Source organism: Peromyscus maniculatus, chromosome 9 (assembly GCF_049852395.1).
Source record: "Peromyscus maniculatus bairdii isolate BWxNUB_F1_BW_parent chromosome 9, HU_Pman_BW_mat_3.1, whole genome shotgun sequence".
In the NCBI taxonomy this organism is placed as follows: domain Eukaryota; kingdom Metazoa; phylum Chordata; class Mammalia; order Rodentia; family Cricetidae; genus Peromyscus; species Peromyscus maniculatus.
The window spans coordinates 71,302,830-71,329,063 of NC_134860.1; the positions used below are offsets into that span (position 1 = coordinate 71,302,830).

Below are 26,234 nucleotides of genomic sequence, written 5' to 3' on the forward strand. Positions count from 1 at the left end.
TTCCTTTGAGGATGATGGATCTCTCCACATAACTGTATGTGTTGGCCCAATATGGGACCCGTGGCATTTGCTCTTGAGTGCTCACAGCCCCTGAAAAGCCATGGCATTTTAAAGCCTGGAAGGTAGGAAAATGCAGTTCTCATTTTAGTAAAAGCTCTCTTCTCAAAGTAAATTCTCCGTCCCTAAATAGCCACTTGGCTGTGCTAAAGCTCTGACAGTACTACTGGATAAAGACAAAAGGCAAGGGTCAAAACACCTTTCAAACTAGGGACTCGCTTCCAGATCAAATTCTCCACAGGCTTTGGATGTTTTAAAATTTCTCACCTCAAGTCAGAATTGAAACGCTTTGTCTCAGGAATTTGTAGCAAAACCACTCTCGGGCATTTGTGTTTGTGTGTACACAGCACTGTGTATAGGAGCCAGTGGGACACAGGAGAGGGCATTTGTCTTTGTGTGTACACAGCACTGTGTACAGGAGCCGGGGGGCCACGGGAAAGGGTGTTTGTCTTTGTGTGTACACAGCACTGTGTACAGGAGCCGGGGGACACAGGAGAGGCATTTGTCTTTGTGTGTACACAGCACCGTGTACAGGAGCCAGTGGGACACAGCAGAGGGTGTTCATCCCCGGAGCTGCACTTACAGCAGTTTGAGCCACTACTCCCAGGGGTGCTGGGAACCGAACTTGGGTCCTCTAGAACAGCAGGAAGCACTCTCAACTTTGAGCCATTGTTCCAGTCCTTCTCTCAGGTGCTTTACATGAAATGGATTCTCGATTATTTCAGGTAAGCAGCAACCCGAGATATAAACCAGGGGTGGTGCCTCATTCATGCCAGTAATCCTAGCACCCGAAAGCAGAGGCAGAAGAATCACCCTAAGTTCAAGATACTAGATACTGAGTTCCCGGTCAGCCTGGTTTCCAGAGAGAACTTCTCAAAAACTGAAGTAACAACAAATCCCTTCTATACTTGTCAGTTTGTGGTATGTGTTTGTCTTCCTACTACGAGAGGCCAGTGCAGATCACCAGTCTGAACAGCACAGAAACCTTGTCACAACTACCTGGATCCCCATCATGTGCTTCCTGAAAAGGTTAGGCCTCGATAATAACCTTCCATTAAAAGCAAAAACCTACTTTCTATCAGGCAGCATCATTCAAGTTTATCTAAGTGCCACTTTAACAGCATCCACAAAAAAAAAAAAAATCAAATTTAGTTATTAATGGCTTACTTTATTTTTAAAAAACTGATTTTATAACTATATGTAGAGAACTAGGTTTTATAAAATAGTTTCATTCTCTATGTATGTGGATTACCTTAAAATATAGAGAACCAAATTCTTGTTTGGTTTTATCTTATGGGAAAAACAACACACAGTCTCGTGACACAGCTTTGTGATATTTATATTCCATTGCACAGATGCGGGCTATACAAATTAGTAACATGAGTCGGTTCTTAAATTCCAAACATTTGTCTAAAATCTTATTACAGCAGAGGCCTAGGATATTAAAACATCAGGCTGAAATCATCCTCTAAAGTAGTTAAATGCAACACAGAAAATACTGAACATTTCAATTAAAGGGGTATTAGAGGGTGGGCTCAAACACTAGCAGCTAGGGAGTCGGGCTGGTAGCATCTACAAGTCAGTCACTGTGGTCCTTTTTAACTTCTGCATTCTGTAGGTAACCCTTCCTCTTGGAAGTGCAGAAAGAACACGGAAAAATCCAGATAAACGAAATTATTCTGAGTATGTGAGCTCTATGGAGAAGCAAATCTTACCTAGGACCCCACACATTTGCTAATTCAAATATCAAAGACACCACACTTAGAAAGAAGAAAAGGTTTTGTTTGTTTTGTTTTTTTTAAGATAATGGTTTTAATTGAATTAAATGAGATGAAAAGACAGTGAAGCCCTGTTTGCTACTTACATGAAAAGAAGGTTTTAAAAAATAATCACTGCACAAAATACCAGGGGAGGGCTATGCTGTGGCATTACATTTCTCCCCACGCTTTGCTTGACTGCTCAAGAACAAATTGAAGTTTCCACAGCAAATTTGTTCTCGAAATGCCGAATGGTGAAACAGTTACTGGCTTCGCGCTTCTGAATACCTGTTTGGGAAGGTAAAGGGTTTTATTTTCAAGGTTTTGGTTCTGTCATCAAACTAGTCACATTCACTCTCACAGTAGCTCTTTAGATATGCAAGAGTATGCCACTCTCTAGCCGTCCCTAATTCCCATCCTTCATAAAGTTATTCTCCACCGTGTCTTTTCATACATCTTCGCAACTGGTTACGCTGCTTTCCAAACTGCCAGCAGATGTATGAGCCTGAAGGTTTGGGAACTGTTCTAGTGATGTATGATGCATTCCACACACCTGCGTCTGCCTGCAGAATGAACATCATTCTGTCAAACTAGTTTTAGAAAATTATAAGCCAAGATGGTAACTTGTATGTAAGATGACTCATCAGCCTGAGGTGAGAATAATGTCATTACAAGGATGAGAAAAGGCCAGGAAAGCGTTTTACTGGGTTGAAGCAATCCCCGAGAAACCAGATTGCAGCGTCACTGATGGCACCCTGGACTTTGTGTCGTCATGTGCACTTTCACTTTGCATTTGTAATGGGCACATGCTGCTCCTCTTTCTGTTGGGGGGGGGGGAGGGACAAGGTTGAGTGACTGGGCAAAGCCACATGGTTGTGTCAATGCTCTGGATTCCTCACCTACTTCTTCCTAGGTCACCTGGCTATGGCTGTCCTCAGCATGACCCGAAAGGTGAATGGCCCTGTGACAATTCAGATCCCCGAGAATCCAAGTGAAAAGGCTGAAGAGACCTCTGGATAATGAGACCTCCTCTTTCCTGTGGCTGGGCCATAGTGGGGATGCAGAGACAAACCTGACTTTTCTACATCCAGGTTGAGGAGTGGGCATCTCAAGGCAATGGCATTTCAGGCTGGCTGACTTGATCTGGAAGTGGGTCTGGGATGAAGAGGATTCTAAGTCCTAGAAATCCTAACCAAGGGTGACACCGTATCCCTGTACTTTCTCACCTGTGGCAGGAACATCACTCACAATGCCTAAGCATTATAGGAATTATCTGATCGTCCTTACCTCGAATAGTGTCTCTGCGCTGCAGCTTGTAGGTCTCCTTGTCGTGACACAGTCGGTAGATGAAGAAGCCCAGGTGGTCCACGTTTTCGATCCGGTCGGTAATCACCATGTGCTCATGGAGGAGGTAAGACTGGGGCAGGTAGGTTCCAGCCTACAATGCAAAAATGCGACGTCAAACCTTCAACACATGCACTGAGTAACTCTGGGGGGGGGGGGGGAGTTTACGAATATTTAACCATCTGTTTTTATAGACACAGTTTTGGTTTTTGAATTGGGGTCTCACTCTGTTGCCCAAGCTGGTCTTCAATTCCTGGACTCAGCTGCTGCTTCTGCCTCAACCTGCTAAGTAGACAGGACTGACTACAGGCATGTGTCATTGTACCCAGAAATACGTAGTTTTGTTGTAACACAGCCATGCCCATCAATGAGGCACTAGAATTCAATAGCGGGTTAATATTCATTTTCTAGTTCTTCAGGAAAATTTAAATGGGATGAAAAATTGTTTTTAGTATTTTTTAATTTCTATTTTATCTATCATTAACTATGTATGTAGGTAGTGTGTGTGTAATATGTGCATGTATATAGAACGTAGAGGCCTGAGCATGAATGCCAGGAACCCCCTCCTGCAGTTGGGTCTTTCCCTTCCGCTGTGGGTCTTATGGATTGCGCTCACACTATCAGGCTTGCATGGCAGGTGTTTACCCACTGAGCTAGCCAGCCTAGTTTTGAATGTTTTTTAAAATGTTACTTCTTTTTCTTTTTTATTTTTCTGGTTTTTCAAAACAGGGTTTTTTTCAGTGTAGCCCTGGTTGTCCTAGAACTCACTCTGTAGACCAGGCTAGCCTCAAACTCACAGAGATCCATCTGCCTCTGCCTCCTTAGTGCCGGGATTAAAGGTGTGCGCCACCACCGCCCAGCTAAAAATGTTTTTAACTTTAAAATTTAAAGCATTAAAAAGAAGGAAAAACAGCACACCAGTGTCAGCCCTTAGTTGTAAAACCCTTGGCTACCCTCCAGAAGGGTGAGCTCCAAGAAGGCTAAATTTTCAAAGAAGAATTTCAAGACACTGTACCCATATCGTTAATCAGAATGGAAAACACTTGATACCTTGATGTTAATAAGTAGCTCCAACAGGTTTCTGGGCGGCATAACGATGGATGTGTTCAGAGGAATCACGTAGCACTTGTCCAGGTTAAGGTCCAGGTAAGCAGTCAGTTTCTGGAGAAAAGACACGTGTCAGTCAGATGGACCTCAGTGTACCTGAGACACACAGCAACTGGGCTCCAAGATTGGTACCGGCAAGACAGGCTGGCTTTAGAATTTCTAAGTCTTGCATTTCAGTGAATCAAGAACTTGGCGGCATCAGCAGACAAGCCACAGGCAGCGAGGTGTAAGGCCAGGCCTCGGAGGGAGAGGAACCCATTTCTGTTTATCTCATTTTAGACAGCGCTTCACTGTGCGGACCAGATGGCCTCAAACCTGTGATCCTCCTGTCTCAGCTTCCCCCGTGCTGGGATGAGACTCATGCTTTGAGTCACCAACTCTCCCCATCCTCTCTCTTAAATAACAACTAAACCCTAAATAGAAGAATTTAGCAAATATTAAAATTAAAACTGCAAATAGCCTAGAGAACCTGCACTCTCTTCATAATCCTGTACATACGCTCACCTTGTTAAAGTCATGCACAATGTTGGCAGGATCGCTGTCTGCAAACTCTGGGACAGGCACACTGATGAATTCAACCTCATCCTCCTCGAAGATCTTAATATTCTCTTCAATTGTCTGGTAGCGAGCAGCTGGGGCATCTGCGGAGGGCTCATTCAAGACGACGTCATCCTTGATGTACTTCAGTCCACAGTAGTACACATCATCTGGCTACAGAGTTGGAAAAACCGTTTCAGCAATTCCACAGGAGACAGGTTTTTAAATGTAAGCCTCACTCAAGCTGCCACCTCTTCTAAATAGTATTTTGCTTACAAACTCCTACTTCTCAGACGACAAGTCAGACAGTTTAATTACAGAGCTAACACATTCTTTATCAGATTCTGAAGCTGTCTTTTGGGGGGAAAAAAAGGCCTTTCAGAAGGAGAAAAGCAGCTGATTTCCTCTTGACTCTCTGTGGTAGATAAAAAACAGTGTGAAAGCTATCTGGTGTCAAGTAAATACGAAGGAACACACAGGCCTGCCCCTACCTGTAGGCAGTTTCTCATAGAACACATTCAGAAACAAGTCATGTTTTCCTTTGAGACAGGATCTCAGGTAGCCCAGGCTACCCTGTATCTTGCTATATAGCCAAGGATAACCCTAAACTTTTGATTCTTCAGCTCTACCAGGCAAGTGCTACTATGCCCAGTATATGTAAAGCTGGGAGACTGTGCCCACTCATAGACAAGAAATAAATGTATATAATGAAAGATATTTTAAAAGTATACATATATAAAAGACTAAGAGTGCTTAGGGGGGTGGGTGGCTCACACCCTTAATCCCAGCACTCAGGAGACAGAGGCAGGCAGATGTCTGAGTTTGAGGCCAGCCTGGGCTACACAAAACCAAGTTCCAGGACAGCCAAGGCTGTTTGAGAAACCTTGTCTTGAAAAACCAGAAAAAAAAAAAAAAGAAAGAAAGAAAAAAGAAAAAACATTCTGTAACAAATGTTCTCTCTTGACAGTGGAAAGGCAAATTATTTTTCTGTATGTTATACTTCGTATAAAAGAAAACAAAATACTACTTTTAAAAAGGTGTAGCCAGAGGGATCAAAAGTTCAATGCCAGACTTGTCTACATAAATCTATTTCACATAACCAAAAATAAAAATACATTTACCCTATTAGTTCAGTAATGTTTATCAACATGCCATCATCTTGAATAAGACTAAAAATGAGCATGGAGTTCATATAACCTTTGGAAGAAGTCTTCAAAATTAGTTTAAAAATCTCATTGCCAAGTCTTTCCCCTACTTGAAACATTAAAAAGTTTGAAGTCGTCACACAAGCTTTAAAGTAAATGTCTCTCAAGATTCCTTAAGGACGGGTGTGTGTGTGTGTGTGTGTGTGTGTGTGTGTGTGTGTGTGTGTGTGTGTGTGTGTGTGTGTGTGTCTCAGATGATATCATAAACTGTAATTGAGTGGAATCAGTATCTTACACACTGAGAGCACTATGAGCACTCCGTTACAGGCAGTTTCCATCAAAAGTGACTTCATCGTCTCTGCAAGTCACCCAACTCTTAGACAAAGCTACAGCAAGAGCCGTCATGTACCGACCCAAACTGGTCTGTCAACACTGTAGCTTGTACGTTCATCCAAAGGTATCTCTTTACTATCAAATATGGTAGGAAAGTTAAAGTCTATTTTGAAAAATATCATTCAACAACTTAAACTCATCTGCAGCATCCAAACACCGTCATTCTGCTTTCAATGACTTTTGTGTTTAATTTTCTGGTAAACACATAAGTAATGAAAGGCTCCAGACAGACAGTGCACACTTAAGAGCAAGGTAGGGACCATGTTCTAATTCACAGTGGAAAGGAGAAAAAAAATCCAGATCAAAAACTAATTCTTCTGGAGCTGGCAAGACTGCTCACTGGGTAAAGGTACTTGCCACCAAGCCTAACAGTTTGAATTCAATCCCTGGGACCTCCAAGGTAAAAACGAGAGAACTGACTCCCCAAGCTGTCTCTGACCACGCCCCCTCCCCCATAAACAAACAAACAAATAAATTAATGTAACAAAAAAAAGTTTAAATATCTTTTTATGATACCTGAAGTGCAAAATACTTGTACAGGTATGCGCCTCCGAGGATGACCCCAGCAAGCATGAAAGCCAGGCCAAAGCACATGCACCAGCACCACGCTCTTCTCTGTCCAACAGGAACCACCTCGTCCGGGTCCTAGAACGTGGAAAGGACAGCCAGTTAATATGCAGAATCACAGAAGGTAAAGACCAAAGCAGGTACGGCTCCGATCAAAACCAACCATGGAATGAGGAAGAAGGGCATCAAGAGCCCTATGCCTCCTCAGACAGGATGGACACTGGTCCCCAGGGAGACCTCCCTCCCTCCTTCCCTCCCTCTCTCTCTCTCACTCAATATTCCATCTACTAACAATGTCTTGAGCGGTAATACAAACAATTTCTATTTTCCATATATAACTTTTGGTGGTATCTTCCAACATTTGAAATTCAGAAAAAAGTTAACACAACCTTGTTGCATTACATAGCTTATGTATTTCCTAATTGGATCATTTATAAAATTGTTAGCCTTTACAAGTAATTTGCTGATTTCATTCCAGATATAAAACCATTCCTTACAATCTACAGGAAAAGCTTATAAGAACACTAGCAAAAGTGATAAGATAGGGCACTGAAATTCTTTGAATAAACAGAAACTAAAACAAAGATAATTATCTAGAATTAATTCTATAATTCTACCCCTTCCCAAATCTCAGTTTAATAATGGTTTTCACTTTCTTTTGAGGAACTAACCCTAAAACCCAATATGGACTACCTCATCAGAAAATGGTAAGCATGACAGAAAAACTGGATGAATTATCAACAAAACACAGTGAGTCAGTCTTATTGGCCCAAAAGAGTAGCTACGGCTAATGTGACAAGTCCCTTAGGAAAGAAAACTACAGTTCTATATTTCCGGTTCTAAGACAAGAGATCATATCTGGACACTATTGGGCAAAGTCCAATTCCAGGTATTGTAGCCACAAGAACAATGTGATGCACTCAAAAAAAACTTGGTTTTGTTGAGAGAGGCTCTTTACCATGTAGCCCAGGCTGACCTCAAATCGGTAGCAATCCCTGCTGCCTCTGCCCTGTAACTGCGATGATTACAGGCATGTGCCGTCACAATCACAGGGTAGAAAGCTCCACTTTTAAACATAGAACCTTACAGAATAACAAATAATAGTCAATGTCGGGTTCAGACCAAATGCTTTGGAGAGGACTTCATTTTAGGTAGTTCTCATCAATGGCTGTGTAGAACAAGTCTACTGAAATACAGCATGGGATGGGAGGGAACCTGGACTAATTTATCAGGTATCCTAGTAGTGGAAAGTTCTAAGAACTCTGTGGATAAGGTGATAAGGCTTTATAGACCTGAGCAAGAAAGCACACAAGGTCTGTTTGAGCTTGCCTGACAATGTCGCAGGAGACAAAGTATTCCCGGCATAATTACTCTCAGGGTGGGGGCAAGTGTGGGGGTTGGAACGACAGATGAGAATGGTCACTCTTGGCATTTGGTATCAGCTGCTCAGTAAGCCAAGTATGCACATACCCAAGCCTATCTGCCAGGTTCCTGCCTACGAGTGCATAAATGAATAGCTAAGGACCATGGGTGGACGTCAAGAAACAATATGCAGCCTCACTGTTACACAGACAGTGAGTTCTCAGGCTTTTGGGCTTATCCTTTTAACTATGCAACAAACAATTCTGAAAATAAATTATACTTGTCTAATATGTTTAAACAGTTGTATTAGGCACTAGGAATACAGACTCTGCCAAGGAAAAGATGGGCTGGACCATTCTAGAAAATAAATAAATCCACAAAAGAGCCAAGTAGACTGTGTATACCTATAATCCTAGCACTTGAGGGCTATTGCCAGTGACTGCCATGAGTTGGAGATCAGCCTAGACTACATAGTGACCTCTAGGCCAGCCTGATCTATCATATAAAACCCCATCTCCTGTCTACTAAGACACTAAAGAACATAACATGGGCTCTGATAGGAAAAATGCATAGAGCATAGGAGACAGGATGAGTTAGGGAGAGACTTCCCAGGGAAAGAACATGGCATCCAAGGTTACAGGACAAACAGACATTGCCAGGCAGAAGACAATGTTCTAGGAAATGATATAAAAGGTAAAGAATGAATAAAATCACAAAGGCAGGATACAGGACATTGCCAGGGAGATGTGGTGCAGCTGAGTGTTCAGGACAGTGGGAGGAATCCTAGGATGAAGAGAGGTAACTGGGGCAGGCCACAGAGGGCCTTGGTACGGAGTTGAATTCTTAAGTTATTTTAAAAAATTGTTCTGGGACAGCAGAACAGATTAATTTGTTAAAGAACTTCACTTTAAAACACTTTTAAAGACCGTTATCAGCACCTGAAACACGGCTTGAGAATAAAGGTATCTACAAGAGTCTACTTGAGTAGCTAAATTACAGACCCAAGTCCATATGCCATCGGAACTTGCGCACAGCTCTGCCATCTTCAAACCTGATCTGTTTCCTCCATATTGCTCAGTCACTTGCTTCCTTGCATTAGAAATTCACGAAGAGATCTTATCTCTCGTTACTAGGCTAGACAGTTCCTGTGTTTATTCGTGTTCATTTTGCATTCCTGGAAACTCTAAGCCGCGCTTGGCACTTAGTTAACGTGCAGATAATTGATGACTGAATGAAGAAAGAGCTTGGCTGTTTAACTTTTCATGATTCACAAAAGTTCTATCAGCAGCCAGAAAGATAATGGCGGGACAACACAATCCTCTATGATGCCTAACGAACTGGCTCTCCTCTCCGGCAAAGGCAGTAACTGCACTTCACCTAACATCTGTTAAGGCCAGCTACGTGGAACACACTGGTCAAGATCATATAAAAAATCCAAATGTGAATACACGCTTCATACTATCAGCAGTTTACGAATTAAAACAAGTACAACAGACACGATGAGCCACATTACAATCCGAGCTACAGAACAAGCATAGACCGCATTCAAGGTAACAGTCATTAATAAGGCTGAGTCTGGTGGCTGAAGCAGGAGAATGGCCACAAACTCAAGGCCAACCTGGGCTACATTGTGCTGCTCCAAGTCAGCCAGGACTACAGTGTCAAAAAATGAAAATAAAATAAAAAACACAGAAACGCAATAACAAAACCCTCACAGAGCAAACCCCACAGCTGTTGGTTTACTAACACTCACACCACAGCCTCTAGTCAGGAGGACGAAGGCGCTCATTGTTAAAGTGGAGCCTGTTTCTACTCAGGGCAGTACCTGATCCCAGCCAGGACCCAGGCTACAACAGGCACAGGGTGAGAAAAGAGAGAACTGGAGAAATTGAACCAAGTCAATTACTCTACTAAAGATTATAAAACATCACCTGCCCTTGGACAGGGTGGCCTAAGCCGATAATCCTGGCACCTGGGAAAGAGAAGAATCACGAGTTCAAGGTTGGGCTGTCGAGATGGCTCCGGTGCGTAAGAACCTTACTGTTCTTGCCCGCGAGTCCAGGCTCAGGTCCCAGAACCCACATCGGGTGGCTCACAACCATCTGGAACTCTAGTTCCCAGGGATCCAACACTTCTTAGGACCTGGAGATCCACACGTGGTACATATGCCTTCTCAGGCACATTCATACAAATAATTAACTGTTTTTAAAAATATTAAATTCAAGGTAATCCTCCCCAGATTTAAGAATGCCTAGGTTTGGGGAACCTGCTTCAAAATACCAAAAAGGAAAAAACATAAATCACCTGTTAAATATTTATAGGATCATTAGTCAAATGTCCCAAACTAAAACCAACCCAAATATTCATTAACCAATAAGTAGATTTCCATATATCACATTCATATTCTGAAACAGCAGAGGTCCAGTATTTTGTGAGGAGAAGCCCACCCCCACATTCTCAGGAGTGTTTTTCATTCTCTTAACACTAGTACTTAAAAAAAAACCTCTTGTTAGCAAACCGTTCACTGGGGTCCGTAACTGTACCTGGCCTGATTAATTCAAGTCACTGTACTGCCCTGGAACTGGTACACCTCAACTATGCTGAGAACTCCCGCAGGTCCCACACAATTATCGTCTCATTAATCCTCCTCAAAGTCAAGGCTTTAGCCCAGTTTACAAAGGAGACAGCGAGGCACATCTGGGCCTATTCCCATCTTCAGCAGCAGACAGAGCCCGGCTTGGTGGTCAAAGGCCTTCATCTCGGCTACCCAGGAGGCTGAGCAGGTGGGCCACAGTGCGAGGGCAGCCTGGACAACTTGAACTAAAAAAGACTGGGATGCAGTGTGGTGACGGAGTACTCTCGATACACAAAGACCCAGGTTCAGTCTCTAACGCACAGACGTGGCTCCGTAAAGCATTCTCTCTGGTACCACAGTATTTTCTGGTTGGAATAAATCTTAATGGACAGTAAGGCAAGATCACTTAACTATATCTTAAGCAACATGAAGGCTAAATTGTGCTTTACTTCCATTACTTACGAATTAGGTCACTTCAGTCAGTTCCCTAAGAGGCCTCAAGAAGTGGGCTTCCATCAGAAGCTCAAATAAAATGTAAGGTTCACTTTTTAAAAAAAATTCCGTTTCAAAGTAACAAATACTTCACATCCTTCGCCACTTCTATTTGAGCCTTATTTACATAATGAATAGAACGTGAGCTTTTGAGGAGACGTTTTCCAAAGCTCTTCACATGTAATGTTTTCCCTTTCACAGCAGATGCTGCAGCAGTGCCTTGGAAACCACAGTAGTGTGGAGGAAAGTATCCCAAGTATTAAACATGACCAGGCCGGGCTAGGATGGGGGTCAAGTGGGGAGAATGCTTGTCTAGCACAGTGAAGCCCTTGGGTTTGATCTTCAGCACCACCTGCATGAAGCCAGGTGTGGTGGGTCACCGGTGACCTGCGTGCCAAGGATGTGGAGGCGGGAGAAGCAGAAGATCAAGGTCATCCTCAGCTACAGAGTGAGTTAATACAGCAGACCCTATCCCAATAAATCAGTAAATAAATGTATGTTCCAAACAGAGACAGCTTGAGGTTGGGGAGACTGTGGCATAAAAATACTAGGTATAAAAATAAGACAGAATAGAGGAAAGAAAGAAAATAGAGAAAAGAATCAATATACTTAAGTTCAAAATAGCATGAGCTACTGAACCATCAGAAATAGATGACTACATTTTAAAATATAGGTAAATATTGACAGGGTATTACATAATGAAACAATCCAAAGGAAGTCCCTTGGAGAAGATTTTGGGGGTATCCCCCCTTGGGGGCCGCCCTCCTGGTCTTGGGAATTCTCTCCTCACTTTTCCATAATTAATCTGTGTTCGCTCTGCTTAAAAATAAATAAAAAGATTTTGGCATTTCTTTGCATGCTAAGCAAAAAATTTGAAAACTTTTTCAAGTCAGGAAATAGAGGATTGGGCGTGTGGCTCGGCACTGAGCACTTGCCTGTTCTTTTCAAGGCATGGGCTCAACCCTCAACAGTTCACTGATTCCACGCTGCCCTGTCGGCTCCCTCTCAGCACCTGGAGATTTCCACAGCCTAGAGGATTTTTCCCCTTTACAGGCATCATCACAAGACTCTTCACAGTCAGCCCCTCCAACTCTTTCCAGAAAGTGTTTCACTGTGGGACATTACTATATAGGTTTTAACTTGGCTCCTGAGTGCACAAAACTTCAATGGAAACTGGATTTTTGTGCTGTAACTATGTCTTTCCCAGATGAATTGAAAATATTTTCTAAAATAAATAGTAAAAGAATCCTTAAATATGAAAAAAAAAAGATTTTAACTGCTTTTCTTTTTTCCTCTTGGTATTAGGGACTGTACCTAGAGTCTACACCCTAGACAAACTGTTTCTCCAGCCCATTTTTCCTCTTTTAAAACTTAATTGTGATGGAAGATCTCAGTCGTCCAGGCAATCCTTGAGCCTTAGCAGTCTTGCCTCAATCTCCCTAGTCCTCAGGATTACCGGCATGAGCCACCAGACCCATGAATTCCAGGTTTTAGAGGCTAGGAGATGCTCTGCTCACCTGCTTGCACATCAGGCTGCTCTTCTCAGTAGAGAAGCATCAAAAAGACAAACCTCATCATCTGTCCACCACCACCAGCATCAGTTACCAAGAGCGTCTGATGTAGGTGAAGCAGGACCTCAAGCTGAGAGGTTAATCATCTGTTGAGCACAGCAAATATCTGTCTGCCTTCTTTCTCCTCCATTCCCATCCGTATATAAATCTTGTTTCCCAATTGGCTTTTCCAACGGGACTGTCATTGTCTCAATTACTAACCAAGTCCACACAGGAGTATTCATTACCTCTGACACATAAACAGGAAGCAGGGTTCCAGAGCTGGGCATGCGCTGAGGAGCAGAAAGCTGCTCTCTGCATGTAAGTGCCACAGTTCACAGCGGCCTCAGCCAAGTTAATTACTATTGAGCTGAAACTAGGCAGCCCAGACCGTGTTGGTCGGGAGTTATCGAGTTAGTCTATATTTAGACTCGGGGAGGGTGAAGAAAGGAGCACTCAGTGGCAGTGCTGAGGTCAGCGAAACTGCTTCTCACGAACACTTTTTTTTTTTGCTAACAAATTCCACAATACAGAAAGAAAAATAACAATTTAAGCTACTGCATGACAATCTAGAGAAATATATAGAATCTGAACCAAATTATTAGCATCTTATAAAATGAACACGTGCCTAAGGTTAAATAAACAAGCAGGTCTGAATTCAGAGAAAATTCAGTAAGGCTGTAAAATAAATGCATTCAGTGTTGGAGCACGTCAGTCAATTTTGTATCATTAGGGCAAAGCAGGTACAAAGTAAAATACTATTTTAGGAGTAACTTACAATCTCTTCTTTCCCTGCACCATTTAAAATCTCATGCTTTTTCCACAGTTTAAAGATGACCATCGTTTCTCTACTATTTATTCGCTCTCTGCTTTCTAAGCTTTACCCGGGTTGATGATGCCGAGTTATAAAGTACGGAGAATAACTGGCAACTGTTTTGTAAGCAGTATCACAGGCGAGTTTTACCCGTTGTTAGTAAAACGGCCTCTACCAGGGACAATCAGCTGGCAGAGACAGGTTTTTCCCTCCCTCCAGAATCTATCTGTCTAGAGTAACAACCATCTTCCCAAAACCTTCCAGCATGCCACAGGTGGTCCCCCACCACTGAGCCAGGACCAGAAAAAAGAACCAAGCCTGTCCCCGACTCTCATTTTGTATGGAAGTTAGATTTTAACGAAACACAGTAAAAATAATTTTATACTTGTATTAAAATGCAAGCAATTCTATTTGACATGCAAAACCTTTGGTAATTCTAAGCATATTCTTTTGAAAAATATAAAATTAATTAGATTTCTACTTATTTATTATCTTACTGCAAAGACTGGAAATAAAACCCAGGGCCTTATATTCTACCACTGGCCTACATCACTGAGCCATACAAAATAACTTAAATGTGAACATTTACAGACAACTTCCATTTGAGTTTGAGGATTTGAAAGTTAAACACAATGACTACGCAGCTGAGCACAATGATGTAGACAGCTGCAATTCCAGCACTTGGGAGCCTGAGTGCAAGGAGACCTTGAGTTTGCAGAGAGCCTGCAATACATGGCAAGATTTAAAAAAAAAAAAAAAAAAAAAAAAAGTACTAGGTACCTAATCTCAGGCTCCCGCGAGCAGGTCCACAGGCCTTTCCACGGTGGCCAGGTATGAAGCACTTTGACTCAATGGCTCAGCGGTCTGCACTGAGTGGAGACAGCACCGATAACGGGGGAGGTGCCTGGGTGTCAGCTTCGGACTGTGATCCTAGCACTTGGGACACAAGGGCAGGAAGAGGATCAGAAGTTCAAGATCATCCTCCACTACACAGCTGGATCTGAGAGGCCAGCCTGGGCCTTGATTAGAAACCCAAAAACAAATCAATAAATCTAAAATAGAATTAAAGTTCAGTGCAAATACTTGATCTTGGTTCCTCATTCTACCATGCTTCTGGCTCTTGGACCCAGGGATATAATTTTCTAATAAAAGCAGAATTGACACTTTTGAACATGCTGTCAAATTCACAGGGATATACTGATCATCAAGTCATACAGGCTAGTTTAAGAAAGACTACTGAAATCATAGACACAATAAAGAATATTCCGGTTGCCACATTTGAAAATAAATCTTAAGAAGCCAAGATATAAATGAAAGGCTGGGCGTGGTGATGAAAACCTAGAGTTATCATCACTCAGGAAGCAGAGGCCGAAGGACCCCTGCAAGTACAGGGCGAGCCTGGGCTACATAGCCAGTCCTAGTCCAGCCTGGGCTACACTTCTAGACACTGGCTGAAACAGAAAAGTGAAAAGTGAAAAATATTCACTGAAAAGTAAAATTCACAGTTGGAGCAGTGAAGGCATAACGTAAAATCCCCGTGTCGGCAGTGAGCTGTCTTCAAGATTACTCCGGAAGTCAGCAGGCTCCGCTCTTTGGACATCAGAGACTGGTGGCTCTTTTTTCTAGGTCATCTTGTCAGGTCTTAAATTAGTGCCAATAATCCAGACGGTTTCCATTATTATCCATTATTAATTATCATTAGGCCTATTGTTAGTGCAAAGGGAATATTCTAATTAAACTTTCAAGAGCTACGGTGACGGCAGCGTTGAAAGTCCTAATATTGATTTTCAGCTAACGTTTATCTTCTGAAAACGCAATGAAGTGCCGGCCAACGCAAAGCAAACAAACCTTCAGCCACACAGAATGGAAATGACCGACAGCAGGGTTCTATCAACGCTGTCTCCTAGAGGGCAACACCAAAGCATGAGCAGAAAAGCCCAGGCATCTGCAGAGGGGAGACGAGCAGCAGAAGAAAATGAATGCGCAGAGAACGAGACTCCAGATGGCAGCAGACCTGGAGACGTGGCCAGTGTTCGGCAGCGCCCAGGGACCACAGCTGAAGTGGAACTTGATACCAAACTATCAATGGAACGAAAGATCAGCTGGGAATGTGCATGCCTGCAATCCCGGCACTCAAGAAACTGAGACAGGAAGAGTATGTGAGTGTAAGAGGCAACCATGGACTGCATCATTCTGGGCCAGCCTAAGCTACAGAAAGAGCCTGGGGAAGGAGGCACCGAGAGGGAGAAAGACCGAATCGGCACACTCAGATATGCGAGGCTCTACAAATTTTAATCACAGATTTTTTTTTTAAACAGATCAAATGCATGGAAGCAAACGCAACCCAGAATGACTGACTCTCCACTGAGCCGGAAGACACGGAAAAGCAATTAGACTGTCAGAAGATGAACTACCAAAACTCCATACAAAATGAAGCCACGTTCTCTCCAGCTCCAAGACACAATTGATCAAATCCTGACAAAAGGAAAAGGTTTTAGGGCTGGAAAGATGGCCTGATGGTTGAGAACCTTCCAAAGGACCCAGGTTCAATTCCCAGCACCCCTTGGTGGCTCACAACTGTCTGTAACTCACACATGTGATGCACAGACATATGCAGACAAAACACCAATATACATAAAATAATTAAAAGTTTAAAAAAAGGAAAAAGGTTTGATACGAGAAAGGAAGTATAATCCAAGTATATACATTACTCTGGTATAAACAGTGCTTGTCACGCACAACAGAAGCAGTGGCTATCAATTTAGCAAGAGGTTACTATGCATACCAAGAGAACAGATTATGTGTGTAGTGAAAAAATACATATGCACATGCTAACTATATCCATCTTCCATTTGGATGCTACTGATAAATAGTATTAAAACTAGAAAAAAAAAGTATATTAAAAATAAACTTTTGAAAATAACATGAAAGAGCAGTATAAGAAAGTGTTTGTAGCCACTGTTACCCAAATGCAGTCCAGAGCCCCGCCTGAGGTCCACAGTCCTAATATTTTCCTAATAAAGCTATCATGTCGTTTTCACTTTCACTCTCTAGTGGGCAGCACAGTTTTCCACGAGCTGAATACGTGACATCTTAACCAACAGCACGGACATGCAGACTCCAGCTGTCTCCTGTCAAAGTGTTCACTAAACACTGAGCAACTCTGGGGGCCTTACTCTGAAACCATTGGAGATGTCTAGAAATGTCTGAGACTCACAAAATGGCTGCGTATGTTAATGTGGTAGGTGTATTAAGTACTCTACCTTCTTTCTAATATAGTAAATATATCTTTATATAAACCTGTGGAATGCAAAAGTTCCTTGGGTTTATGAGCAATTTTTAACTTTTACTCAAGAGGTTCGGAGACCAAAACGTTTGAGAATCCCTGACTCAGAGAAATGTGGAGTTCCTATCACCACGTATGGCTAGGTAGCGTTTCCAGCACGAAGATACCAAAGTATGCTCTGCTCAGGGAAGCCTCAAAGTGGAGCGGCCTAGTGTCCAAACTGTAATATGAGACCAAAAGTGGCTAAGAAGTGAATGTAATTGCTTCTGATTAACTTAAGGACACTCATAAGAATAGTGATTGTCTCTAAGGAGAGAAGGGACACTCATTATTAGAATAGTGATTGTCCCTAAGGAGAGAAGGCATATTGTGAAAAGAATAATTTTCCCAGTTGGTGGCAAAATTCTTTTTGCACTGCCTGGGGTGTTAGTTCAGGTACATACATTTAAAATGATCTGTCACTCAAGAGCATAAATTTTGCTGTGTGTAACTAACTGCACCAGGGCCTCTAAAGTGTGTTCCCATAACATATTGCAGGGCTATTTACTTTTTAAAACTAAATTAATCTATTGATACCTATTATGTACTAGAGAAATACACATTTTAGAACGCTAAAGGTTTTTATGTTGAGGAAATCCAGAACGGAAGTGTCAACACTGTTCTACAATGGACGCAAAGTAGGGACATCCGGAACAACATCCCAGAGGTCATATCCCAAAGTAGTATTGGCTGCCGGGGGCCTGAGGGCATGGCTTCTGAGTCCTGTAGTCACTGTGCTGCTGATGGAAACAGAAGCCGAGAGAGACCTCAGGTGATTTAATCAACACAGCACTTGAGAGATCAAGGCAAGGTTCAAACCTGACCCACAACACTTCGAGTTACCATCACTGAACTGTACTGAAGCCCAAACTATATCCCCAGACCCACTTACTGAGGGTACTAGGTAAAAAGGAGAAATATCGTTTCTTAATTCTCTTTTCCCTAATCACTAAAAAATGCCAGCTGTCATTCTATTTCCTATGCCACAGAAGACCAAGCAGAATGTCACATAGGAACACAAGAGCCCAACTTCGATAGCTCTGCTTTCCACATGAAAGAAGATTATAAAATGGTGGTCCATGTAAAGCCATTAGTGGTTCTAGCTCAATTATTGTGTGAATTTGAATAAAAATCCTCATTTGCCTTTAAAGCTGTGGTATTATAGGGTATTATGTGGAGTAGCTCAGTGGTAGAGTGTGGGCTTACTCTGTGGGTCCTGTAACCAAGAAATAACGATATTATAGGGTATTGTGTAGAGCAGCTCGGTGGGACTGCGTGGGCTTATCTGTGGGTCCTGTAACCAGGAGAAAACAACCGCCTGCAGCAGCCCAAGAAATAAGTCGACCGGATTTTTTAAGTGAAAACCAGAGAAAGTCTAACTTGCTTACTACGCAGAAACTCTGCTTCCTCAAGTTGCCTTTCTTGGGCAATAAGGTGCTGAGTTTGCCATGCTGTTTAACACGCCCAGCCCTGTGCTGGCTAAAAGTGCTGGCCCGGGGACTTTTCCATACCATCCAGAAGTAAAAGCAAAAACTAAATGAGTAACAATGACCGTCTCTCGATGTCACCTTCTCTAGTCTAACAGGGGATCTTCTGGATACCACAATGATCTATGCAGTTTAACAATGAGAACTGCATGGTGGTGCATGCCTGTAATTCTAGGACCTAGAGACAGAGGCCAGTCTGGCCTACATAGTAAACTTCAAGCTAGCCTGGGTTACAAAGCAATCTCAGAAAAGGGGAGACGGTGAGAGAGAAAATAAAATAGTATTAGCTGTTTGCTTTTTTATGGTAATTAATTTTAACCATGTACAATGGCTTAAGCCTGCCATCAGGGCACCCAGGAGGCCAAAGCAGGAAGAGTGCGGTGAGCTCAGAGCCAGGCTAGATTGTAGTCCTGAGGTCAGCCTAGGTTACAGACTGAGGCTTGCCTCATCAAAAACTTTTACATTAAATACTGCAATCATGTTTAAGAAAAAAAAATTAAGATTTATTTACACTCACTAAAAAATCGAATTTAATTTCTAAAAATAATCTGGCACTAAAAGTTCAAGCCAGGTGTGATAGATAGCTTGTGCCTTTAGTTCCCACATTCAGGATACAGAGAGAGGTAGAGCACTGAGTTTTGAGGCCAGCCTGGTCTACATAGTGAGTTTCAGGGGAACCAGGGCTGCCATAGTGTGACCTTGTTTAAAAACAAAAAGTAGAAAAAAGTTCAATGTGAATATTAAAAATCCACCAAAGCTTATTCTTTAAGATATGGAATTCAACTACCTTGTGGAATACTTGTGTAAACAAAAATGTTTATGTGACTATTTCAAATTCACACCTGAATCTGTCAGCACTTTCCAGCCTGAGGCAGGAGGGAACCATAGGTTCTGGTCCAGCCTCGGCAACAACAGGAAAGTCCTACAACAAAAATTAAAAATTAAAAAAAAAAAAAGAGGTTCTAATGCCACACGCAGTGTCAATTTCTCAAAATTGCTAGCATTAATAAACCAGACTATAAATTTTATTTCAACATTAAGCTTCAGTCATATTAGCACCAGGTCACGAATCACTCCAGGAAACCTGTGAGCATGCAGGATATAACAGTGAGTGAGTTAGGACGCCGAGTGAGGAGAATCAAGCCAGTACCAATAAGGGTCATTTTCTCATTCCTATAAATGAATTCAGTTTCCTGTTGGGGAATAAAAAGTTTATTATCAGTCTAACTTGTCCTAAAATGGAACAACTATTAAAATACTTCTTAGCTTTTTTTTTTCTCCTCCATTCAATGTCGTAGGAACTTTTAAAAATCAGCAAATCTTAAGTGTTCAATGATTGGTAACACACCATAAGCTTAAAGCTTGTGAGAATAAGAATCCAAATACAGAAGTGGAAAATAAAAACCACAATTAGGTAAAGAGGAGGGTTTTTTTTGTTGTTTTTTGTTTTAGTGGTTTTGTTTTAGTAATTTATAAAGATAGCACACCAAGTAATGAGATTCATTGTGTTAAGTGGAAAGTTTAAAATGCTGTCCCTAGGGTCACTTCTGCAACGTAATCTCAAACCTTGAACTTTCAGCTGTCTTGTAGAAGACATTGGTGGGAAGCTCCTGCAGAGTGAATGCCTGGGAGACTAGCTTTACCCAGAACTAGAGCTCACTGCACACAAGTAGGGCCCCAGAGTTAACCATTGTCTACGACATTCAGATAACCATCACCTTTAGACTGAGAAGCAAGCGGCAGGTCCCTTATCTTAACAGGTAGTGGATGGCCTGAATCCTTTGGTGGTGGGAAAGTCCTTAACTCCTCCTCCAGTCTCCAGGCTCTAATTAAAGTGACACATTTAAGGGCTGGAGAAATAGCTCAGGGCGGGGGTGGAAAGCCCTCGGCAAGCAGGTACAAGGCTCTAGGTTCAATTCCCAGGATCACGGAAGTGGAACTCTTGCCAAACAGTTAAAGAGAGCACATTTATTTTGACCCATTTCTTTGTCCAGGATGATCTTTACTCTAACACGGTGTCACACAAAGCGATCCAAGAGACTCTAGTCAAAACACGAATTCAGAAAGCATCCCCTTTTTGACAAAGAATGCAGCTTTTGAAGCCACTTCAAATATCTGGGCTATGGTTTGATGAAACTGAAATGTCTCAGATTACTGCCTCGTACATTCTTCTCTGGGCATTAACACACAGGTCAAGCTTTTACAACACATAATAAACACTTGGAAGTTGAACACTGAACACATTAAATATACCCAGATCATAAATGTGTTTGAGATTTTTCTAGTTAAAAAAAAAAAAAACTGCTATTGAAATAAAACTCTTAGGTGGTAGAGCTGAATTTCATGAGTTCTTAGAGGTTTGTGATTATGCCAAGGACAATATCTGACTTTGTCCACCTGGGGAACACTTATCTTCCTGGCACTTAACTTGCCCTCCAACCAATGACAATATGCAACCTCACCCACCCTCAAAAGCCAAAGTGTCCCAGCGGAGATGTCCAGAAGCAACTTATCGGTCTCCCAGAATAAAACTCACTTCAGCTATCCATATCCTCTATGGAGGCCAAGACCTAATGAATGTAAACGCTGTAATTGGCTCTAGCCAGGCATGGTGGGGCATGCTTGTCCCAGTATTAAGAGGCAGAGGCAGGAGGATTGTAGCACCTTCCAGGCCAGCCTGATCTCCAGTGAGTTCTGGGACAGCCGAGTCTACTCTATAATAAACTTACATAAGATCATGTTAATAGGTAATGGGATGCACTCTGATTAAAGAGAGCCAAGTTCCCAGTCCCTCTACAGATCAACACGCATTTTATGTTCTATCCCCGCTCCAGCCACAGAAACACCAAAACCATCATCACAAACAAAAATCTAAATTATTAAATGATCCAGTCTCGACTGTATTGTAAACATAGAGAAAAATCAGCATAAACCAGGATCCATTCAGCCATTTTCTGACAACTCAATGTGTTCTTCACTCTGGGACCCATGCTGTCCCTTTTGTTGGCTCTGCACGCAATTTACCTCTTACAGTGCATCACAAGCAGCCTGTGAGGCCGGCTCACGAAGCAAACAAGTTATTTTGAGGGCTGCAATTGAGAAGAGGGGGTTCGTGAGCAGGTACTGCAGCAAGAATGGCTGCTTCCTCCCCGGCTCCACAGTGAGGTAAGCAGAAATGAGAACCCACTTTATTACATAATCCTCCTCCCCTCTATTTAGTTTTTTTTTTCTTCTTTACTTTGGCCACTGCCTCTTAGGAGGACTCAAGGGAGGGATGGAACAAATTAAGTGTGGAAAGGAAGACAGGAAATTGTCTAGTTAGGGAGAGGAGGAGGTGGTGGTTGTTTTTCCCACAATTGAAACAATTGAATTGTAAGCCGGGTGTGGTGCTATTTGAGTACAATCTCAACACTCCAGGAAGTGGAGACCAGAGGACCAGGAGTTCAAGGTCATCATCAGCTATTTACTGAGTTCAAGGCCAGCCTGGGCCATGGGAGACCCTGACTCAAAACAAAGCCCCAAACGGCAATTTTCATTATTGCAAAAAAAATGCAATTATATAATCCTAGCCTTTTCATAGAATTTTAAAACTGAAAGAGTCCCTGCGGGCCATCTGGCTCTATCCTCTCATTTTATAAAAAAGGAAAATTAAATTTTAAGCTTTAAAAAGAAAAAGTCAAACAGTTGTATCAGGGCTTATTTGCAACTTCTGATACAGTAACAGTCTTTTCTTCTGTATTTGCACATCCACAACAGTTTTCCAGGGTTCAAAGGGCATGAGCACAAAAATCAAGGCCTGTAGCCTGTATCCTAAGTGCATGCGTATCATTTCAAACTGAACTTTGTCACACAAGTCACGGCACCACAGTTCGTTGCTGTGTCTGTGCCTCTAAGAGCTCTGTGTCTATATGGGCAGGTCTGGGAAGAGGACAAGACCGTCAACAGGAAAACGTGGACGGAAAAGAATGCAAACTAGTTGGGATAGTGCAATCGAAAGAAATAGCTGCTGGAATTACAGCTACTGAAAAGACAAGACTGAAACCATAATGGAGCAGGGGAACTGCTTCCAGAAGGTTCTCTGCGGGGAAAGAAACAGCAGGAGAGCAGTGTTAAAAGTACAGGAATACATGTTACATAAGCCACTGAGTGACAGGAGGGACCAGAATTCTTACAGCACCGGGTAGTGGATACCCAGAGGAGTAATCCTCAAGAACATTTAAACAAAACAAAAACAACAACAAAACATGATCCATGATTAATGTGGTCTCTAAGAGTTAACATGCTTTTCTTACGGAGTTCTGAACTACAACTAGCCTAGCCTAGTGTGGTCCTCTAGGCCAAAGGAAATGCCCCAGGCAGAACACACTAAGGCTAATTCTGTTCCCAGCCCAGGCAGTCAGACAAGGCGGTTGCCACACCAGCCAGCCCAAAGGAGCACCAGAACATTATGTAATCACTCCGCAGCTCCGAAATGAGATCAGAAGTTCTCACAGATGTCTGTCCTTAAGGAGGCTTTGCCTTTAGCCTCCCGACTTTCATTGTAGATAAATATTGTCGTGTCCCCCTCCCCCAGAAAAGGAAAACGGATTACGTTATTTGTTGTAGTAACCAATTTGGCTGTGACTTCTGCGTGTCTATAAAGAAACATGACCCCTCACTGCTTAATCCTCAGTATTTTTCTTTGGACACAGAGATCAGAGAAATTAAGAAATAAAAGTATGGAGCTATAGTTACTTTGAAATAAAAAAACTAAACTATGGTGAGCATAGGAGAAATCCTAAGAGCCTGAAAATGAGGTAAGACTGGCCAACAGTCTGATTCAAACCTACTCAGGTAAGTGGATTCTGAGGTTTGTCCAGCGTTTCAAACCTTTACAACAGTGGAATCAAGGACAGAGAAATGACATCATTGGTACTTTCTTAGAGTGGGAGGAGTTATATTTTTAAAATTTAAACAGCAGATACCTATATAATAACATTAAGACTGTATCTCTGAAGCTGGGCATGGTTGTGCACACCTGTAATCCCAGGATTTGGGAGGAAGATGAAGGAGGCTCAGGGTTGGGTCAAGCCCAGTTTGGGCCAGGTGAGACTCAGTCTCCACAAACAAGGATCCTGACCGGGAGGCTGTGGGGACTTGAGTCCTTGACTACAGGCCTATTTTACATAAAATGTGCATCTGACAAGGGGATAAGATAATTGGCTACGGCAATTTTTACCTGTGAATTCGAAACATTTTCAAGACCAAGACTGTTTGCACTGGGTTCAGGAAAACAATACGAAAGCCAGAACCTTTAATCCTTTTCGGGAACCAGCTCAATCGTGCTATCTCAAGGGAAGGCAGTCATTTAAAAATCAACCCGATGTTTGCTTTTAACTGGAACATTTCCAGAAAACGAGTACAAGCCGCCCAGATTGCCATTGTATTCTCAAAAATTTTTTATGGGGCATTAGCGGCCTGTTTCCTAATAGTAATTTTCATTACATCATTAAAAAAAAAATCCCTTACTACTCATACCAGGGACACGAATGATTGTTTTTGAGTCAAAACTGAAACGACCCAAGTGATAATAGGTACTGAAAAGTGTTAGTGAAAAATTAAGCAACATCTACAGTTAGTATCTGAAGGTATCAAATGTCTGCAGCCTAAAGACATGGCCGAAGAGTAAAACTTAGGAGACGATTAATTTCATATTTAAAAACATTATTGTAAGTCACTTTAAAAGAGTGAATCCAGCGACGGCTTCAATCATGCTTATTCGGTGTTTACTGAGGATCTGGTGAAATGAGAGTGAATTTTGCAGGAGCAAATTCCTACGTTTGGATTCCAGGTTTCCCTTTATCAGTAGTCCCCAGAAAAGACACGGATAACATTTAAAAGTCAACTGTTGGCTACACGGAACAGCTACAACAGTAATTACTTTCACCTGGAATATTTGTTCCAATAATAAAATCGCCACCCAGAAGCTACTCCCAGTATAGATAGTGTTGTCCTCTCCCCCCCCCCACCGCCCCCAGACCCCAAGGTGAAGTTCACCTGCCAACACCCCCGAGGGCCATTTGTAGGCAAGAGAGTTTGTGAAAGAAACGGCTTCCAAAATTAAGATGCTTACAGTCGCTGGACTTAGTCCAAGTGCTGTTCAGCCTAGAAACGAAAGTAGGAAACAACAGAGGTTTAGGCTTGTTATGATGTCAGCCATTTTAGGCACAGTATTTATCCTGGAAGAAAGTGCTAAACTCGGCGGTGGCGGGGCCAGTCGCTGCAGGTCCCCCGGCGACCAAACCAGGTGCAAAAGCTGCCGGAGCTCGCACGCCTCTGCAACTGTCCCCGCGGGGGTCGCCAGGGCCGAGACCCCGTCCCGCCCGAGACACACGCACCACGGTACCCGGGGAGCGGAGGGCCGCTCGGGGCGCCCGTCCCCTCCGCGGGGACCCCGCCCGCGACCCCAGCCCGGACCTTGCAATCCACCGCCACGGCATCCGGGGGGATGATGAGCGCCTCCTCGCTGCTCTTGGGATCGTCCTTCTTGGCCTCCTTCTGGGCCAGCGCCGAGTTGAACGTCACCTTCACCATGGTGCGGCCTGGGGCGCCCTGCGGGCGGCGGCGGCGAAGGCTGGGGTCGCGAGCGGCGGGATCCCGGCTGCGGGTGCAGCCTAGTCGGCCGAGCTCCGGGCGCGACTCTGCAGCGGAGGAGCGGACGGCGCGGCAGCAGCAGCGGATCCGAGCAGCTCGGTTCCCGGCCTCGCAGCTGGGGCACGGGCGCGGGGAGGGGCCCGGAGGGGCGGGGCCCGCGGGGGGGCGGGGCCTTGCGCGGGGCGGGGCCTGGACCCACGCCAGACCCTCCCTGGGCCCACGCCAGACCCTCCCTGGGCCCCCACGCTCCCCGGGAATCCGGCCAGGTTTTGTGGAGGGCGCGCCTGGTTGAGCTGGGACTTGTTGCCGCTCTGGGCTGCCTGGATTTTCCGGTTCTGAATTCACTTCCAACTAGTTGACCTCCGGCGGGGCCCAGTGTGGCTGGTTGATAAGAAAATGGGGTGAACGCGGCTGCTTGGCTGCATAGGATAAGTTAACCTCTGATAGCTCCCCCACCCCCCGCCCCGAGTCTCTTCAGTTGTGAGGTCCAAAGGCTGTGGAATTTTTGTGTGAGAAAATAAATTAATAAAATAAAAACTCCGTTTAGTCATTTCTTAGCAAGCGTCTCAGTAGAGCATAGGAGTATTTGAAGCACTGTGTCCTGATGGTGATCTGACTTATCTCCCACAGACCTCACCCTAAGGCGTTGCCTGACTCACCAGGCTGGTCTTTTCTTCCTCCCTCCAGAGGTCAGTGCCAGCCTGGACCAAGTCCTGCCTGCCTAGTCCCAATCTAATGGCAAGGGACCTTCTTTGGCGATTTGTATTCCTGAAATCCCACACCGGTAAAACAAAATATAGCAACCATGCTCACTTGTAAAAAAAAAAAAAAAAATGTGCACCAGGCCAATCTGTGATTTGTGACAATGTACTTAGGATAAGTCCTTATTTTTCTTTAAAATTAGAAAGGCTCCATTGAAGACTTATGACTGACAGAAGACACACCGGTCCATACTCCTGCTGGGTCTTCAACTATGTCAGCAGATGTTCCTTTGGTCAAATGGTTGGTCCTGTACCCTTCTGAACACCATCATTCTTGTTCACCAAGAGTTGTGCCTGTTGGCCAGAAGGTTCCTGCTGGGTCATTTCT

The 26,234-nt window shown here is 43.3% G+C and overlaps 1 protein-coding gene across 1 annotated transcript; it reads right to left on the reverse strand.

Annotated features, from left to right (window-relative positions):
• Positions 1-1,372: 1,372 nt before the first annotated feature.
• On the reverse strand, positions 1,373-25,263 carry Itm2b (integral membrane protein 2B). Its single transcript, XM_006992147.4, has 6 exons — positions 24,969-25,263; positions 6,857-6,985; positions 4,770-4,976; positions 4,209-4,319; positions 3,102-3,252; positions 1,373-2,102 (listed from the first exon to the last, which is right to left on the reverse strand). The coding sequence occupies exons 1-6, from the start codon at positions 25,083-25,085 to the stop codon at positions 2,017-2,019; spliced, it is 801 nt and encodes a 266-aa protein (XP_006992209.1). The 5' UTR covers positions 25,086-25,263; the 3' UTR covers positions 1,373-2,016.
• Positions 25,264-26,234: the final 971 nt, after the last annotated feature.

Coding starts and splice junctions, on each gene's coding strand:
- Itm2b (XM_006992147.4), bottom strand. CDS start 25,085: ATGGTGAAGGTGACGTTCAACTCGGCGCTGGCCCAGAAGGAGGCCAAG. Junction 3,253..4,208: donor AGCTACTTATTAACATCAAG/GTATCAAGTGTT, acceptor TTTGCATTGTAG/GCTGGAACCTACCTGCCCCA. Junction 2,103..3,101: donor GCGCAGAGACACTATTCGAG/GTAAGGACGATC, acceptor CTTCCCAAACAG/GTATTCAGAAGCGCGAAGCC.